The 18,903-nt window shown below is 38.3% G+C and overlaps 1 protein-coding gene across 2 annotated transcripts in view; it reads right to left on the bottom strand.

Moving 5' to 3' along the window:
• PDGFC (platelet derived growth factor C) overlaps positions 1 to 17,959 on the bottom strand; it is a 154,785-nt gene extending 136,826 nt beyond the window's left edge. Inside the window, exon 1 of one of the 2 annotated variants that reach the window (XM_072120729.1) lies at positions 16,797 to 17,959. In XM_072120729.1, coding sequence (XP_071976830.1) covers positions 16,797 to 16,920 — 124 coding nt within the window. In that variant the 5' untranslated portion in view covers positions 16,921 to 17,959. Of the gene's footprint in view, positions 1 to 16,409; positions 16,471 to 16,796 lie in introns of those variants that run through there. The other variant, XM_072120738.1, reaches the window with a different exon arrangement.
• Between the last annotated feature and the right edge of the window lie 944 nt (positions 17,960 to 18,903).

The following is an 18,903-nucleotide window of genomic DNA, read 5'->3' as shown; positions in this document are numbered from 1 at the left end:
TAACTTTGGGACGCTTTATCTTACCATGTTTATTTTCAGACAGTTTTTTCATGTCATGTTGCACTTCACATTAATCCTACATTTTATTTGAAATATATTGCATTTATTTAAAAAAAAAATAAAAATTTGGTGAAAATGTTAACATTTTTCCTATTGTTCTGATTTCTACATGTTATACTCAACATACAGTTAGTCTAACTGCCTAAATTGGTTGCTAACTAACATTACCCATATGTCTACTTTATGCTGACATAATTGTTTATATGTTAATATATTTTATTAGGACGTTATAGTTGGAACAGTGAAATTTCAAGCAAATTTCAGATTCAATATTCTAGTGGACAATTCATCTTCATAAGGGTTTCCAAAGTTCTATTTATTAGAAACTCCCCACAAATCGCCCCGTTTTTAAAACTGCACCCCACAGACTATTCAAGACAGCCTATGTTAAGCGTGTTAACCCTTTAAGCATCTCAAAACAATTAAAACAAAACGGTTTTATTTGGAATTTTTTATTTTTGATAATAAAATTATTATTTAGACATTCATGCAGGATAAAATGACAGAACACATCAGATTTTGGTGTGCAGTTTCTTACTATTAGGGTAATACCCCACATGTCAATGTAAACTACTTTAGGGGCCCACAGCAGAGCGCAGAACAGAAGGAGGCATTGAGCTTTTAGAGGGCAGATTTTGATGACCTTGTTTTCAGGTTCCATTATATATTTGAAAAGTTCCTGACTGAGCTACGAGAACAGTGAACCCCCACTTAAAATGATCCTATTTTGGAAACTACTCCACCCAGAGAATTTATCAAGGTTTATATTGAACTTTTTACCACCACAGATATTTTATAGCGAGTATTTACATTGGCTGGTGTAAGTGTAAATCTATTTCCAAAAAACCTTGCTTTGGTCCCTAAATTTTTATTTTTAGAAAGAAGTAAACGCACTCCATAGTTTGTTACCCTGTTTCTCCTGAATTAAGTCATATCCAACATGTGATCACAGGCTGCTGTATGGGCGCACTGCGGGGCATGGAACGGAAGGAGCGTCTTTTGGCCGTATTTGCTGGCACATATTTCAGGCACTATGTCGCATTGGCTGAGCCCCTTATATAATAGAGGAGTAAAAACCTCCAAAGAGTGGACCCATTTGAAAGACTAGACTTTCCAAGGACTGCAGTAGCACTATATTTGGGGGTGCAATACCCCATTGTTTAACCTTTATTAGCTATTTTTGGGGTTGCAATAAAAATCTATTCAGTAATTCGGGGTCTTGTGCCTGACAAGTTGAGGAGAAAGATTGCTGGACTGGGATAAACCCATCTTTGTAGTTCCAGGTATGCTATGTACATTTTTGGCAACTCCAGGTCTCAGCTGTCTTATAGTCACCGTGTAAACCAAAATGAGGATACCAAAATGATCTTAGGACTTTAAAGGTTAAATGTCCATAATATACAGCCGAAATCTGCAGGTCGTAATAGTACATCACAGTATTGCTGCCCGTATTAAATGGCCCATGTACCCTGAGCGGTTCATACGACTAGAGCCCCCCCCTCCCCCACGTGTTCAAAAAACATGTTCCCTGATGTTAGGACTTAAGTACTACTCTATATCCTCTACACACTTAATCTTGTTCTGTAAAAGTAATTGATAAAGTAATTTAATGATGAACTTCAAACCTTCTCTTATACCCCATCTATCTAGGAAAACCAATCACATTCCCCAACTGCATGAAGCCACCAACCCTGACTACTGTCCAGACCAGAAATCCCAGACAGTGTAGGAGATATGGATGCTGCCCCTGGCTTGCCCAGCCTCTGTCGAGCGCCACAGACCTTCATCTCTTCATCTCTCTTACTTTTATATTCTGGGAGATTTCTTATTATTCAGGAAAATGTATTTTTGAACTCTTTATTGAAAGAATCTGAAAAAGAACTCACAAGTGCAGAGACGAATCACACTGGCCTGTCCCTTGGCTCCTTAAATGATGTCCCAAAGGAGAGTAATGTAATTATCACTTACTGTACCTTCAGGAGATGCTTTGAAGTAACTCACTTGAGATTATATACTTAGTCTATGGTGCAAAAAGGCAAATGAGGAGGGGTCGGGCCAGTGGGATTCTTCTCTATCCCATAAATCTTGTATGCAAGAGTGTATACATTGTTCAAGTATAATGGCTAATGCTAAATACTCTCCGAGAACATATATGATCCTGTCACTGCAAAACAGGTTGATGTCAGTTTGTGGGCCTAAAAGCTCATGACAGGTTCTCTTTAAGAAAGCTCCTGAAATGAGCGATCGCCACAGTGTAAGTAGTAACTGCCTGATCTTTGGAAGGCCAATCATTGGGACCCCTAGCAATCCCAAGCCCAGGGGTCTCAGGAGATTAAGCACAACATGGGGCTATTTCTGGTAATCCCAAAAGAATTAGAGGAGTCTGCATGACCTTCCACTCCACTTTTAATTGGGAACTGAGGCCTCCGATTGTCATGAGTGTCCCCATGGCTGAATTCCCATAAATCCAATCTCTTCCAAAAAATTTATTTAACCAACATCTAATATATGTGGTTAGTAATGTTAAAAATGCTAGAAAATCTTTTAATTGTTGTTTAATTGTTTTAAGTAATCTTGTAGAAAAAAAATCTAGACTTTCTGCAGGCGTTATAAAAAGCTAATTTCACTTAAATAGCTGAGAAAATGTATTTATCCCACTGGGTGGTACATTTTTTCCTCTCAATATTTCAGCACTAATCATCTGGTGCATAAATGTCCACAAGATCCAATTAAAGCTGACTAGATTTGCAGTTCACATCTGCATTGCTGTTCGTATCCAAGCAATCTATGCTCTTTGACATTTACGCAAGAACAGATTGATTATTGGATTACACTTACAAGAATTCTCTGAAAGAGGGCACGGTGTCAGACCACCTAAAACTATTGTTAATGCCGTCACGTCATCCAACCAGGGGCCATTCTATTCCCACAATAAACATGGAGGCTGATGGCAACATACCAAAATGGGGTGAAGAGTTTAGTCACGCAGCAGTAAGACCACTGCATAATCTGTAATAGAGGAACATCTTATAAAGGATGGAGGACTTTGTAGAATAGAAAATGTCCAGTCACTCTTATCCTCTTATTGGCTAAAAGGGAAGTTCATTCACTGGCGAGACATTAAGCACAAGGGCCCTGCAGGAAAAACTGGGTCACCGCTACCTTACATAGATTGGTAAAGAGCTAGGGATCTTCTGTTGATCCATTAATATGGTGGTGTACGGATAAAAACCCCTTTAATGTCAATGTATTTGCTGAAAACATAAGGATACTGATTTTGTTGCCATCTTCCCTAAATGAACAGTGCAAGAAGATTTCCTTATGGCAGATAGCTCTGACGTCACAAATGGACGTCCAATCTCATATTTGCTCTGACGTCCCACACTTGCAGAATTGGGAGGCACCCCTATATATTACATAGTTGACTGATGTCAACTATGGTGGGTTCTATCAAGAAACATCTCATTGGTATATGCAGCCTTTGGAGCAGAAAGTGGTCGCCCACTTTCATAACATCAAAGGAGATCTACCACCAGGTTCTATGATTGTATTCCAAGCACACTTACTTAATGGTGTGTTCCCCCCTCAGACAGGACTTGCTGTTTTAGCTTATAATGCCCTTGTTTATACAAATAAAGGTTTTAAAAAATATGCAAATGAGCCCAAGGTGCTCCAGGCTTCATTGACATATATGAAGCCCAAAGAGCTTCAAGCTAATTTGCATAGTTTTTAAAACCCTTTTTTGTAAAAAAAAAAAAAACCTGAGGGGGCACACACCACCGGTGTGACATTATATGACCATGGACTGTTTTTTTTACCCACAGAAAGTAAACAATGAAGCATCTTTTAGAGTGACAGCAAGCAGAGATCTATAAAACTGTGAGTAATTGATGAAATTCTAACAGATTTTATTAAAATAAAACAGACTTGAAATAGTAAAAATTAAGTATAATTTTTTAATTAAAAATTAGTGAGAAATTATTCTTTGATTTTCACAAAACAGGTCTAAAGAATGATATGAGATGCTATGTGCTGACTCATAGAGAGCAAAACTTCTGTAATCACTATTAACACAAATTTTTTAATTGTCCTCCAATTCTGTATAATTGTCTCTAATTAAGGTTGATTTAGGTATTTCTAGCAGCAGACATGTTTGATCTCGTGATGTATTCTTGCTTGATTACTTGTGCAGCCGCATTGGATTCCTGCGAGCTGCGCAAGATAGAAGATCTCCTGCCTGCGCGAGAATTCCAGACAGCCGGGTGATGTCACTGGTTGTCTGGCCGCGGAGAGGCATGGGAGCGGGAATAACAATGAGGTGGGGGCGTGCATGAATTAGGTCTCGGAGGAGCCAGGAGGTGCTCATCGGATGGGACCTTGAGCGTCTCCAGCTCATTTGAAAATTTTTACGACTATTTCCTTGACGTAACGGAGGCCCTGCAGGAAGAGAAAATCCCTGCAGGCAACAAGGGTGTGTTATTGGATAGTCTACAACCGAGAAAATGGTGATAGATGTCCTAATAGCTGCAGCATTATTTTTCCCCCCAAACACCCAAAACCATTGAAAGTCAATATGGGATTTATCACAATTTGAATACAGGCAGTCCCCTGGTTATATACAAGATAGGTTCTGTAGGTTAGTTCTTAAGTTGAATTTGTATGTAAGTCGGAACTGTATATTTTATAATTGTAAACTCAGCCAAAATTTTTTTAGTCTCTGTGACAATTGTATTTAAAAAATGTTGGGTTGCAGTTAGGTTTAGGATTAACAATAAAATTTAATTGCAGAAACATTTTATAACTGTTACAGCTGATCATTGTAGGCTGGGAGTAAAGTAGAGTAAATTACCAATATACAAAGGTCTGCTTGTAACTAGGGGTCCTCAGTATGTCGGATGTTCTTAAGTAGGGGACCGCCTGTACCAGTACCAGTATACAGGCTTTGATTTAGTTGCAATTTCTGTGGCTGACGTGGTGTTCCATCCTCCCAGTGTGCCCTTGTGGCCAGAGATATAACAAAAGCACAGAGACTCTTGATTTATCTGGTGTGGACCAAGGGACTAAAGTGCCAGAGCTTGATACATCTGTCCCAATGGATATCTTATCAAATTCGGTAGATTTAACTTATTATTGCTTTAGTGACGAAAGAAAATAACAGAGGTCCAAATGCAGTTGCGAAAATGGCCTAACAAGCAAACAACTGTGTTGAAGTGCACTTGTATATATGTATACAGTGCACGAGACCATCAAGTAGTCTCCCCTAGCTAAATAAATTTCCCAATGTAACATTTTGATGATTTCGTGCAGTTATCTATCAACATCTGCTGCTCACATAAACTGTTTAGTGTATATTAGCTGCTGAAAATCCAATTTAGCAGAGATACATGACACAGTTATGATTATCCTCCCTAAAGAATTTCTAAATGCAAACCCCTGTCCTTTCTGGCAGTACAAAGAATTTCCTAGTGGTGACAAATGTGTTATTAAGCCCTTAAGTAATAAACCGAACATGAACCTTGATGTTGATAAAGCAATTTTGAGCACAAACTAAATGCTCCAAGGCTTTTATCTACCCTACATTCCTTTCTGCATTGCTCTGAGGTTGTACACATACTGTACAGACATCTCCTTTCTTTTGATAGCTTATTCAAACAAAAGTGGACAGGTCTTTATACTAACTTAGCATTGCTGATAATGGAAAGGAAAGCATTTGAGGTCACAGAATTGGAGGCGGATTCCGGAAATCACTACCAGAAATACCAAGTTGTCAGCTAGAACAAGGCAGAAGCTGCTGAGACTGGATGAGGAGGAGCGCTGGGGTCTTTTTACATGGGTCCAGAACAAATTCCAAACAATGACAAGGCCATCAATACTTGTTTAAGGGAAGGTGTCACCAAAAACTTCCATGGTCCTTTTTATTTAGCGAAAAAAGTACTGAATTCTGCTATTTTAAACCCAGGCCACCTGTCTTAACAAAAAAAGTACATTCTTTTCTGTAGGGGTTTTCTATGCATCATTCACCTTATTTTATTCATAGGGTTATAATAAAAGGTAATAATTTTACATAAAATACTATTATTTCCTCCACTGCTAGACCAGAGATGATGTCACATCCAGTGTCGGACTGGGGTTCCTTAGGCCCACCAGAGAAAATCAATTTGGGGGCCCACTCTTCATTATTTCCCAGTAAATATACTCTAGCTGTCTCCAAATTGTGGTGTTTTCTGATGGACCTCTGGGGTTCAATATTGGGTTGAGCCAGGGCCCACCGGAGGATCCTCTGGTACTCTGGTGGGCCAGTCCGACACTGGTCACATCATTTCTGCACATTCTTATCAAAGCAGGACATGTCTAGAAAGCTCTCCATAAACCTGCATTGGTCGGCTCCAGACTATTGCTGTCTAGGATCATGAGGATGTTGTAAAGCAGATCATTAAATATTATTGATACACAACTATATCATTCTGTCTCCAACATCATCCCCTGCCTGACTACAGTACACCACTGGTAGTCTGTCTGCATTCTCCCAAATCATTTTCTCTCTCTGTCTGAAACATCTTTCTAAACTGATCCTCTTGTCTTTCCACCATCTACTAACTTACCAAACTCTGATGTCTCCATTTCCATCTGTGGTCTCACCATAACTCTGCAGTAGAAGGCTCGTTGCCATTTACCTAATATTATTCTCTTCTTTCATTCAAACCTTCCACTCAAGTCTCCAAGACTTCTCAGGAACTGCATCAATTCTTTGGAATGCCCTATCCTACATCAGGCTAATACCCAAACTTCCAAAGTCTAAAACATGTCCTAAAAACTCAACTCATACAGACTATCACATTTCTTTATTACATCACATGTCAATGCTGTTTTCACTAAGCATTATTAATTTATATAATGTATTTACTTATATTACTGTACATACATTATTAACCTCTTAACGATGTGTGACGTATTACTACATTATGTGTCGGCTTCGGGTGTTTGGAGAGCATATTGCAGCAAACACCAGTAACACCCACGATCTGTGCAAGCAGTTGTAGGTGTTAACCCTTCGACAAAGGGCAGCAGAATTAAAAAGCCGGCTCGTGTGGGTGCTGCCATGTTGGCTTAGAGCATCGGGGAGCTGCAATCTGTTACTATGACAGCCTTGGGTCATAAAAATACTTGTTTTAACACAGTTATTACGTTTGATTTGCACATTGTAATAGATGATGTGGACTGTAGTATGGCAGTATATGGTAGGATCAATCAGACAACCTATGGTTAAAGTAACCTTGGGGGTCTGGAAAATAGTAAAAAAATATAAAAATAAAAAGTTTAAAAAAATGTAATAAAAATTCAAATAACCTCCCTTTCAACTTCCAAAAGAACGTGGGGCTGTTGTTACCAGCACTGTCATGGCAGCGGCGCTAAAACTGGAAAGTAGCCAAGGCTCATCAGAAGAAGATTGGTAAGAATACAACAAGCCAGGGGAGCATAATCAATAATCTATAACCAATTGAAGAGCCAGAAGTAGAACTACAAGCACCAGTAAAACCGAATAAAAACAAAAGAAGGGCAAGGTACACAATCTAGGAGAGAAGAAATATGTTGAATCAATACAAACCTAAACCTTTAATATGTAGGAGCCACAAACGTGTGGAATTTAGCATGGGACTAGTTCTAAAAATCCTTTTGTCCTTAAAATACTTTTTATTGTTCTGCCCTTCTTCCAGGTTAAAGGGTTAAATAGGCATTTGCATTCCAGTGGTTTAGGGAAGAAAAGAGGTTCTAATAAGTCATGTGGTGTCTACTTTTAGTGTATATAAAACCTTGTCTAGTCAACCATCAAGAGTCCCTGAAGCATAGAGCATGGAAATGAAGTTATGGGGCAAATGTAGAGCAGTCTTGGTGGGATCTACCATGAAAGATCATTAGTGTCAGTATATTATGGTTCATGGACACATCCACAAAGACTCCTTTGTGATACATCTAATTTTTGTCATTCGTTTTGTGTTGGCTAAAGCTTAAGTGACCATGCTGAGGGCATTACTTGTACAGAAGTTACTTGATGGTTAGGCATCTGCATTAAAGCCTTGTAGGAAGTCCAGGTCTATAGGTTTATGCTGTTGCTTGTAAGTTTAGGGTAGTTTACAGGTGTTTACAAAACTGACATGTTGCATTACTTTTGTTGAAATATACGACAGACGTCGTACAAGACTCCTATGACCGTGTAGCTGTGGTTAGCTGTGACTCCAAACATCACTGCTAACACTGCATACACAAACAAATCTGGCTGCAGTCACCTAAACAGCCATTAGAAAAATCATTGACGGTGTCCTGGATAAACAGGTCCATGATAAATGGTGGGTTGTGATATTGTTGTGATTAGTCTTGTATATCTTTTTTCACATCTTAAAGTCTCTTTCCATCATACTTAACTTGTTAATCATCCTATGCAGAGAGTAAATATCTATTAGCATTGAAGTCACAATCAATTATCAGCGTCTTACATAAACTGAATGTGACTTTTTCCTACAAACTGTTTCCAGGCCAAGTTCATTCCCATGTCTTTCGCTACAAGGATTTCTCTTTAATAATATGCTTTCCGCCCTTAAGCAGTGCATATGCCCGAAACATTTTATTTGCCTTTTCAGCTTTAAATTAAAAACAGTATTGTTGATTTAAAGACCAAGAAAAAAATAGAATCCTATTAGTCTCTCAAGTGGTGGCTAGAAGAGTGACTTTTGCAGCTGAAAGGTCATGCTCAACATATGGTATCTACTCCTCAAACCTACTGCTCCTTGTGACAACTCTGAACTACGACCAAACATGGCACTATAGCAGTAATAATGTATACAGCACCAACATACAACACATTTGTATAGACAAAGTAATCTAATTATGAGAGCAATAACCTGTATAAATAAATTCCAGTGTATGGAGTTATTTTTGGGGCAGGGAATAGATTGTGAAGAATAATGAATAAATTACAGAACAAATGAAGTAATGAGACTAAATGCAGAGGATTTGTATTGTATGTATGCAATAAGCCTGCCTAAAAAGATATGACAAGTTAAAATGGAATTATAGCCTGCTTGTCTAGAGTAATGCATTCTAGAAAACTCCTGCACCTCAAGGAAAGTTTTGAAAATGTAAAAGCTCATTGTTAGAATGCAAGGCATGTGGATGATGATAGCATGTGTATGTATATAAACCAAGGATCTACTCAAAAGGTTAACCAAGCTTCTTAAAGGCACAATCCCTATCTAATAACCAGTGGAATCATTCTAATTCCTTACAATCATTTGATAGACTTGGATGTAAAACTAAATTGAAGCTAGACCAGTGGAATCTACAGATATATAAACATTCTTTAAAGCACAAATTGTAAACAACTCAAAAGTAACGTCAAGAAAATCCCATCATGGGTGTGGAAATGAATAAGGAAGGGTGTTTTTACAAGATGGTATAAAGCGCCTGAGGACACATTATCCTTGTATAACAGCAGTTATACTTAATTGCTCGTCATTCATGTGCACGTATACTGGCAGAAGGAAGACAGAATGAAGGTCACAAACCTGTATAATCCACTGAAACGTGCACAATGGTACTTAATGAGGCAATGACATAAATCCATAGCAAACTATGCAAAGTTTTTGAAGTTTTCCTTCAATGTTTACCACATAATGAAAGTGACATGGGGTGATACCAAATATGTATATTTTGTATGGTTTATTTTTTTTTTTTACAATAAAAACAGATCTATTTGAAAACAGAACTTTTCCATCAATGTAGCCCTACTGTAGTTATAGATATTATTGGTACCAGTTTGAGGCTCACATAGCCTAGTTTTTAGGTTTTATGCAATCAAAGGTGCCCAGCAATTTTTGACATTATATATCTTGCTACATACAGTATACGTAACAATCCAAATTATATTTATTTTTTGATTGTGCAAACATTTTTAAGATAATAAAATACTGTCAAATGAAAAAAATATTGCTCATTAATGCTCATTATGTTGACGAATTAGAGTGTGTCAGTAATACACAGTCAGCAAACCTCTTAGGTTCTGCCACTTAAAGTCCAGATTGGCAGTCCTGGAAGTACTGTATGTTTTAGGCCTCTGGCTGATGGTAAGACATAGGAAGATTTCTGCTTGTTTTAAATGATTTAGATGCTAAAATCGCTATTGACCACTGGATCTACAAGGTTAAATCAAACATGATAAACCAGGGAGACTTACTTATAGATCCCGGCACCCTGACTGGGGTAATATTCTTATATTTGTTATCCATGGCCTCCTTTCTTCTAAAAGCTACTTTTAATATTATGCTAAGGAGCCTGAAGGGTTCTGGGAGGCGTTCTAGCTTCACAGACTATTACATTGTTTTACGTCCCCCTCTGCTCCCTCAGCACTTCCCCCTCCCCATGTCTAATGTAGTCTTACACAGTGGAAGGGGGAATTGCTCCTGCAGAGTGTAACAGCCTGTGAATCTGCAGCATGGAGGTGTTCTCTTAACATCCCCCAGAGTCCTTAAGAAGCTGTCGGGCTAGTCACTGAGTACATCCTGCATGTACACACTATGCAGAGCTCAGAGGATTTACTTGGAATCTCACTGGATTCACTTAGTTACCTTAGTTACTTATAAGTTACTTCTTAATGGAATTACTTCATGAGATACCACAAAGCATGATGGGAAGTGACGGCAGCTTATGACTAGAGGAGGTTAATCTCTACCCACTACAATGCTGCTGAGGAAGATTTCTGACAAGTAAATTCAAAACTTAAAAATTATATTTCTCTGAAAAGAAAAGGACAAGCATTACAAAATGGGCATCATTCTGTTTATTTTAAAAGGGGGAAACAAATACGGCAATTTGGTAAAAATCTTTCAAATCCATGAAATTGAATTGTGTTGGAAAATGCAGAGTGGTTGATCCTGGAGACTTCATTTATATAATAGTAAGTCATTTAAAAAAAAAAAGAGAAATTACACACTAATCTTGCCATGTCAAGTGCCATATCAACCATCACATTGACTTTAAGTTGTATAAAGCACAACTGAAAATTTAACAATGTAATTGGTCTTTGTATCATCACCTTACATTTGTCATCCACATATGGTTAATTGCTTATGTGCAAATAAGCCCATTATGTTGCAATTATACTGTCATTGTTCAATGGTAAAAATCTTAGTCATGAGTGCAGAATTGCACATAAACACTGAGACTTAATAGCCTAAATACTAGATTTTTATGTAACTGCAAGCACTAATGTTACCTATTAGCAAACAGATTCTGATGGTAAGTGAACTTGAATGTGCAGCAAATGGTAGTGATGCACACAGGACCCTATCTCAGGTGCATTACATGGCTTTCAGGCGACTAATGACTAATTAGGCTCCTATTACATCACATTTATGGCCACACAGTTCAGACACAATGTATCCAGATGTTTCTATGTCAGACTCACACAACAATATCTTGTGCAGAGCTGTAACATGGCACTTACAATAGCGGATTATAATATAGGCAGTTTGGGCAGTAGCCCGGGGCACAGACCTTCTAGGAGGCCCATCGAGGCCCAACCAAGCCACCCACCAAATTTTACACTAAGAAGGACCTTCACCCATGAAATCCTCATACATCTTTTCCTGTTTACAATACACATATACAAAAGAGCATTTTCAGGACCTTTGAAGGTCCTCCAAAAGGTCTTGAAACTGCAGATTGAAATTAGGCAGAAGGGAGGCATCCCCCATTCCCCAAGAAGTTTCATTCTAGTACCATATGCAGAAAGTGATTCCAGACTTGTACGGGCTATAATATTCATACAGCCCAGGGCCCATGGCTGTCTTATTCCTGGGCACTCATAACCCCTTAAGTCTATGGGGACAAACTTTATTTCTTTACGTCTCATAATTCATATTTAGTAATAAGGTAGAGTTTTCTGTGTAATTCATACAGAATCAAACACTAGAAGGAAATGTGAACTTCTACATCAGGTGTCATCATATCGACCTATGACAATACGTTATAAGGATAAATACATTAAATAATTCCTCCATCCAGAAAATAAAAGTTCCAGAAGTTGATCTAATAAACCATTATAAGCATATTATCAAGAAGCTTAACACTTTCCTGATGATGTATTTTTCATAGCCCAGTATGGTGACATCATCCAGAAAATTGCCTTTGAAGATATAAAGTTGATTGTATTAAGGCACGGAAGTGGAGAGTTCAAGACTAAAGTCAAGCTCACCCTTCCTCAGAACACCCCCCTCTAGGGTGATTAACATCATTTACCAGATGGCAAGAGAGTCTTTCAGTGACGTCCTTTGATGCAGGACTGTCAATTACAGTAGTGGGGTACTAAGTAGAAGAGAGCTGGACTTCAGTCCTAAAGTCTCTGCCTCTGTGACCTTATACAGCCAATTTATAACTCATTTCAAAAGTACGAGCCAAATACCCTGGCCACAATTGGTAGAGCTGATCCTATTCCTGCCTGTTTTTGCGTTCAAGGCAGCCTTATTATATTACCATTGGCATGGGAGTGGTGCTTACTCCCCAATGACAGACGTGCCTTAAGCAATGGGTCATGGGCCAGTTTTTTGGCGGTCAGCAAAAAACCTTACATTTGTAGGCAGAGCTACTTTGCACATGTCACTGGCCATTTTACGAGATACCAGGTGAATAACGTAGGAAGGGAAACTTCTTCCAGAGAACAATACTGGTAAGAACGATAATTTTATATTGTACATTATATCCACACATACACTAACAAATTAGCGTGCCAATGAGTTTTCCATTTGGTAAAGTCTTTATTCATATATTAGCTTTAATCCACATATACATATGTACCTTTCCATGTCTTCTGTGTTTTATGGCATTTTCGATAAGCTGAACTGCAAATATTATGTCTACACTCATTTGCGCTGTCTGTTTATCCAGATTTTGCTGGTTTTTCTTTAGTCTTTATAGCACTACATATGGGCTGAGTTGTGGCTGAGATTTGCTTAAAATAATTTGTTTTCCTACGCATGATTGTTATGTATTATGTCATCCACTGTTTTATCTATCCTTGTGTACTTTAGATAATCACATGTGTAGACTACCCATTTTACTCACACAAATAGTTGGTTTTACCAGTAATGTAACAGGCACATCAATACTTCTCTTTCAATGCCTCCTTATCTTCTGTAAACTATTGTGTAAACTACATTTTACAGGGCCTCAGAGGTACATCCTGGTGGAACGCATTGTGGATGATCTATATCAGCAGTCAGAAGATCAAGGGTAGTATGGGATTATACAGGTAGACTGTTGTCATATTGTTATTCACCCCCATCAAATTGTAGGTAAAATTCTTTAAAATTATTGAAAAATATGGTTTTTGTAGGAAATAATCTTCCTTCATGAATAAAGCTACAAATTCAATGTGGGAGCTATAAAGTAATGTTTCTTTATTAAGGTAAGCTGGACCATATTTTATAATATTTTGTAACTTCCTTTATTTTAGGCAGGACTCATTAAGTCTCCTTTTTCCAGTTGAACTTGATATAATGCACTACATTTCCCGTTGGCAATGTTGTTGGCTATGACCGATTGCAGACTTGGTTTAGAGAAGTTCATTACTGAAGCACTAACAATGCAGGCAATGACTAAAAAATCCTTACCTTGAGGCTTCATCCATAATGAGGCATTTTCCTCTGTTAATAGTGCACTGTAATTCTACTTTCTTCCTAGGTACATCACTTATAACATTATGATACGTACCTTGACGTCTATGAACAAGTGCAAAACCAGTAACGACCCTACCCCTTTCCTTACATTACACTACATTTACATCATTGGTGCTGCCACAATTTCCATTGGGCTCCTCAAAAACTCCGGCTTAGATGCAGCCTATTGTTATAAAACAAGCATCCATCGCAATAGTTCCCAATAGTCTCAGCTTACTTTTTTGCTCATTTAGACAACTATTGGACTTTGGCCTAAATAGCATAGTAATAGTCAGCATGGTCAATTATTTTCAAAAGCTTCATTTTGAGGTAACACGACTGTTCTATAATAACAGATGTTACATAAAGCTAGAATAACAGATAAGATTTTAGAACAACTGAAATATAGCTATCTCGTTTTCATGGGACAAAAGTAAACCTTTACTTTACAACTTCTTCACTTGAACAAGTTTCTCTTTTAGTTTTATAGTACTCTACCAGGTCATGTTAAGATAATGATATGGTTTTTTATTTGAGACTTATAGGTACACCAACTGTAATGTAAACCTCACTGATCCCACCACCCCAAATTTATGTAGAGGCTCCTGATTTATGTGGTGTGTGTCAGGACAGTCCTATGTCAGGTCCTGCCTGGCATAGAATTCAATTATAGCCTGTGCCAGTTCCTGGAACACCCTGTGCAGGCCGTCTCCACCACTGGGCATGACCCCCTTGTTGCCCCTACATGCCCACTTGGTGTGGAGTTGGAATAAGTTGGAAAATAGCTGCAATTCCCTGCATAAAAGCTCTAAAAATACCCCCATTGGATTTATTGTGGAAATGGAAATGTTTATACCTGTTTGAATAAGTGGGTGGTTAAATAGGTGTGGTTAGCCTGTTAAGCTAAATCTATCATTTTAAAAAATTGCAAACATTTCCTCAAGGTCACTCCAGTAAAGGAAAGATGTAAGTTTACAAAATTGTTCATAAATTTTAAGCATTTTGAAGTAAATGTAAAAATGTAACTACCAGTAATTGGACTTCAAAAAGTTGCATTATGCTATTTCCCCCTTTATCTTCAGTTAAATCTTATTTCAAGTTCAGGGACCAACAGTAGAGTTTTTCAAGTATAAATATAAGTTCATGGGCTGCATGTTGGGAAAAAAATGTTCTTGGTAGACCTGTACCTAGTGTCAACAGATAGAATAGTCCATCAATTGACTAATAGACTTGTGTTGACAATTAGATTAAATTCAGTCACACTGACGTTAAGGGAGTCATTAGTTGGCTTGATGTCAAATCCCAAACTTCAAGATAACAAAAGATTTCTTGTTGTTGTCTTTTGCTTTTTGCGAAGATTTCATAGTTCAAGCTGTTATATACCTTGTCTGTTAAAGCTATGTAGTAATATTGGATTTAAGCTCGTAAAACACTCACCAGTATGTCTGTGAAAATTATACTTATTTAAATGTTATTCTGTTTGTAAAAAAAACAACAACAAAATGAATAATACAATAAAGAGAATAGGAAAATGTTTTTTTTTTTCCTTTGGTAAATCTATAACGTTTTCTTTTATACCTTAAATATAGAATATCAAACATTGTCTTCTTCTACGTCTAGACACCGTCTACAGTCTAGACACTTAAAAAAACATGAAGCGCACAAAAACACTCACTGCATCAGAACTATTTTTGGCACCAAAAAGCAGCATCTTAAGAGTATAATTTGCCCTGCCCTCTAACTAGTAAGACATGAGAGAACTTGCAGGTCCAAAACAACAACTAGACAACTACTAGTTGCTTCTACTTGGATTACAAAACAAAAGGGATATTTTCAATTACAATTGTCTTCTTTAAGAACCTGCAGTATTTTTCAACACCAAAGACTATAGACAAAGGTCATCTTGATGGGTCCCCGTCACAACATAGCAGGGATCCCCAACCGTTTGATCAGTTTCCTTTGGTCCTTCACAGTGGAGTCTGATTAGAGACTGATCTCTGGGCTGCTCTTTGATCAGGCTTTCTGGCAGTCTGCAGGTGCCATATGTCAACACATTAGCAAGCAGCATGCAAAAACAAAATCAGCTCTCTCACACAACTCTAGTGCATGTGATAAAGGGCTGAGTCCTGTTCCTTATCTCCACTGGCTTTTAACCCATTCTTCAAATTGCTCTGTACCACACCAAGAAAGGAGGAAAAAAGTCACATCCAGAGGAAAGGAAAAGAAAACAACAAAGTAACAGAAAAGGCCATTCATAGCTGCAAATAAAAAATGAACGTAAAAGTCAGCTTGATTTACAATTTTCAGCTGACATAAACGTGAGGAAATTCACATGGCCAGTGTTTTAGTGCCAAAGTATTACCGCAGGCACCACAACTCATGCAGATAGACCAGAACTATTTATACACATGCTTTTTAACGTCCGACGCCATCCAGCAACTTTACGTTTTAAACTTCCCATTCTGCGCAGCGACTCATTTATTCTTTCTATGCACTTAAACAAAAATGACTTTATGATCTAGAATCAACAACACAAGGCTTTAAAAATCTGAATAATGCAAGTCCTATGGAGTTCAGAGGCTAGGTAAATTACACACCCTGAAGCTGCCCTTTTACATGAAAGAATCCTTTCTTTACACTCACCGAGCTCCAGCCCTTGGGATCTTTCATTTAAGGGTTTTCTAAACATTTCAGGTACACTTGAAAGCTGAAAGTAATTCTCATTTCCTATGTGGGATTAGCTTGTTTCCAGGACAGAAAGAAATAGGAGTCATTCACCACTCAAAACCACAACGGATCTAGGTCTACAGGCACAAACAAAGATATATGCAAAAAAGGACCTGGGTTTATTTTTCTGCCTCTTTAACCCTGGTGCCATGTTTTAAGTTCCTTTTTTGTGGTATCTTTAAAAGCCAAGCCTTGCGCCGCTATGACTATACCACATCAGTTAATGTGGCTCCAGGACAGCCGAATGACCTCACAAATGTAAATTATCACAGTATACAAACAAAAAAGCAAAGCGTGTCTTACCATTCTGCTCCTTCGCACTTCCAAAATGAAATTTGCTGCTGAGGTTGGATTCAGCTTGTACTCCATGTAGCTGAGAGTCCAGGGTACACGTGAGGACTCTGAGAAGTAACAATAAGAGGATCATTTGGATGAATAGGGGTGAGCACAAATACTAATGGCACTTGAGATTTGCAAGTTCACAGTCAGCCTCAGCAGAGCATGATAACTGCACCCTTCACCAGAGAGCACTGAGCCTGTATGGGTAACATTGGTGGCAGATGATCACTGGGTAGATCCTTCATAATCCCATGCAAAGCCAACTCTCTTCGGATTCTGTTCTGCTTTCCTGTCTCCAGTTTGGATATCAAAGTCGGATAAATTGATCAAATCCCTGAAGATCTGCTGTAGATTTAAATCCTTCAAGCAACAACGTTCCAAAAAAGGGAATGAATTGTTTTTAAAAAAAAAGAGTCTGACAACAGAAATTCTGCAAAATAAATATCTATAACCAGCCTCCAGGAACACCTGTCCGGCTCACACTGAAACAAACGCAGAAAAAGTTACATGGAGCTTGGAGAAAGGGAATAATCCTTGAGAAAGGAGCAGTTCACCTTGTATAAACAAAGAGAAATCAGTGAATGCAGAAGAAATTAGCATTATAAGTGAGAGCATTCATCCAGAGCTGTAAAAATGTGAAACTGTAGCTTGACACCCTGTGGGAAAACAATGTGATAGTCAGCAAACGTGTCCCCTCAGGACATTGCGGGATAGGAACGTGTCTCTATACACCTCCCATTTATTTTTCTCACCGGCAGTTCCTTTTTTAGGCAGTATCAAAGTCTGTGCTCCACCGCTGTGCTGATTATTTACCTTACTTTTTGGCTTGCCACCAAACTTCCTCACACTGTTTTGCAGATCAGAGCGGTGACCCAAAAGCATGAAAGTAATGGAGCCAGTGAGTTCTCCGCCTGGCAGCAGGTTCTAGGCAGCAGGGTGATCCTCCAGTGCTTAATAGGGCTGCAGGTCACTCAGGGGTTTGCTTGCTTTGCTGGTGGGATTCCTGTGCCTCTGAAAAACTCAGAAGTGAAAAGGAAACAATTCCTTAGCTGGGAGACGCAGAGCTTAGTGTGGGTGTCTGTTTAAAGTTTGCTCCTAGCTGCAACAAATGGGAAAGAGTTTAGAGCTGATGAAAGTACTTGACTCCCTCTCCTTCTTCTCCTTCCTTCCCCCTCTCCTTTCCCTCTCACTTTCCTGAAGTTCCAGTGAATGCAGACTGCCACCTGGCGACTCAACAGGTGCTGCTATAACAAAGACAACAAGTCCAGGGAATCCCAAATTACACAGGGCAAAAAGATGGAAACTTGAGAAACTTACTATGGAGTAAGACACTTGAATAACAGAAGCATAAAAAGGCACACAAAGTCAATGTTAACTGGTAATATGCAACACTATTTCATCATTTTGTTCCTAAATTTTATACCTAAAAACAGGAGAAGTGACATACTTTCATTAAGCTTTAACTTTAAGACAATGTTACACATATATTTTTTAAATGTACAGGCGGTCCCCTACTTAAGAACACCTGACTTACATACGACCCCTAGTTACAAACGGACCTCTGGATTTTGGTAATTTACTGTACTTTATAACATATAAAGCAATTTAAACATATATCATATGGTACATGTACCATATTGTGGTGTGGATGTCACTTTTATAGGTTACTTACTTGGTCAATGAAAATGGTATCTAAATCTGAAATATGCTGTAGCTCACAACTATATAAGAAGTAACTTATGGCTGAACATCACAAACCATAGAAGGGAGATTCTATAAGCTTAATGCACCAAAAGGCTAAAAGACAAGTCTTGCACCAGATCTGTTATATGTGTTTGACACTTTTTTTTAGTAAACACAGGGTATGAAGAGTGGAAAAGTACCTGGTTTAGAAAGGATGTGGTTTTAAATACAGGCAGTCCCCTACTTATAGACACCTGACTTACAGACGACCCCTAGTTACAAACGGACCTCTGGATGGTGGTAACTTACTATACTTTAGCCTTAGGCTACAATAAACATCTGTAACAGTTATCACAGGTGTCTGTAGTTAAGCTTCATTGTTAATCCT

Source organism: Engystomops pustulosus, chromosome 1 (assembly GCF_040894005.1).
Source record: "Engystomops pustulosus chromosome 1, aEngPut4.maternal, whole genome shotgun sequence".
NCBI lineage: Eukaryota > Metazoa > Chordata > Amphibia > Anura > Leptodactylidae > Engystomops > Engystomops pustulosus.
Note: the sequence above shows the minus strand (reverse complement) of the source record. Positions and strands in the feature narration are given on the sequence as shown.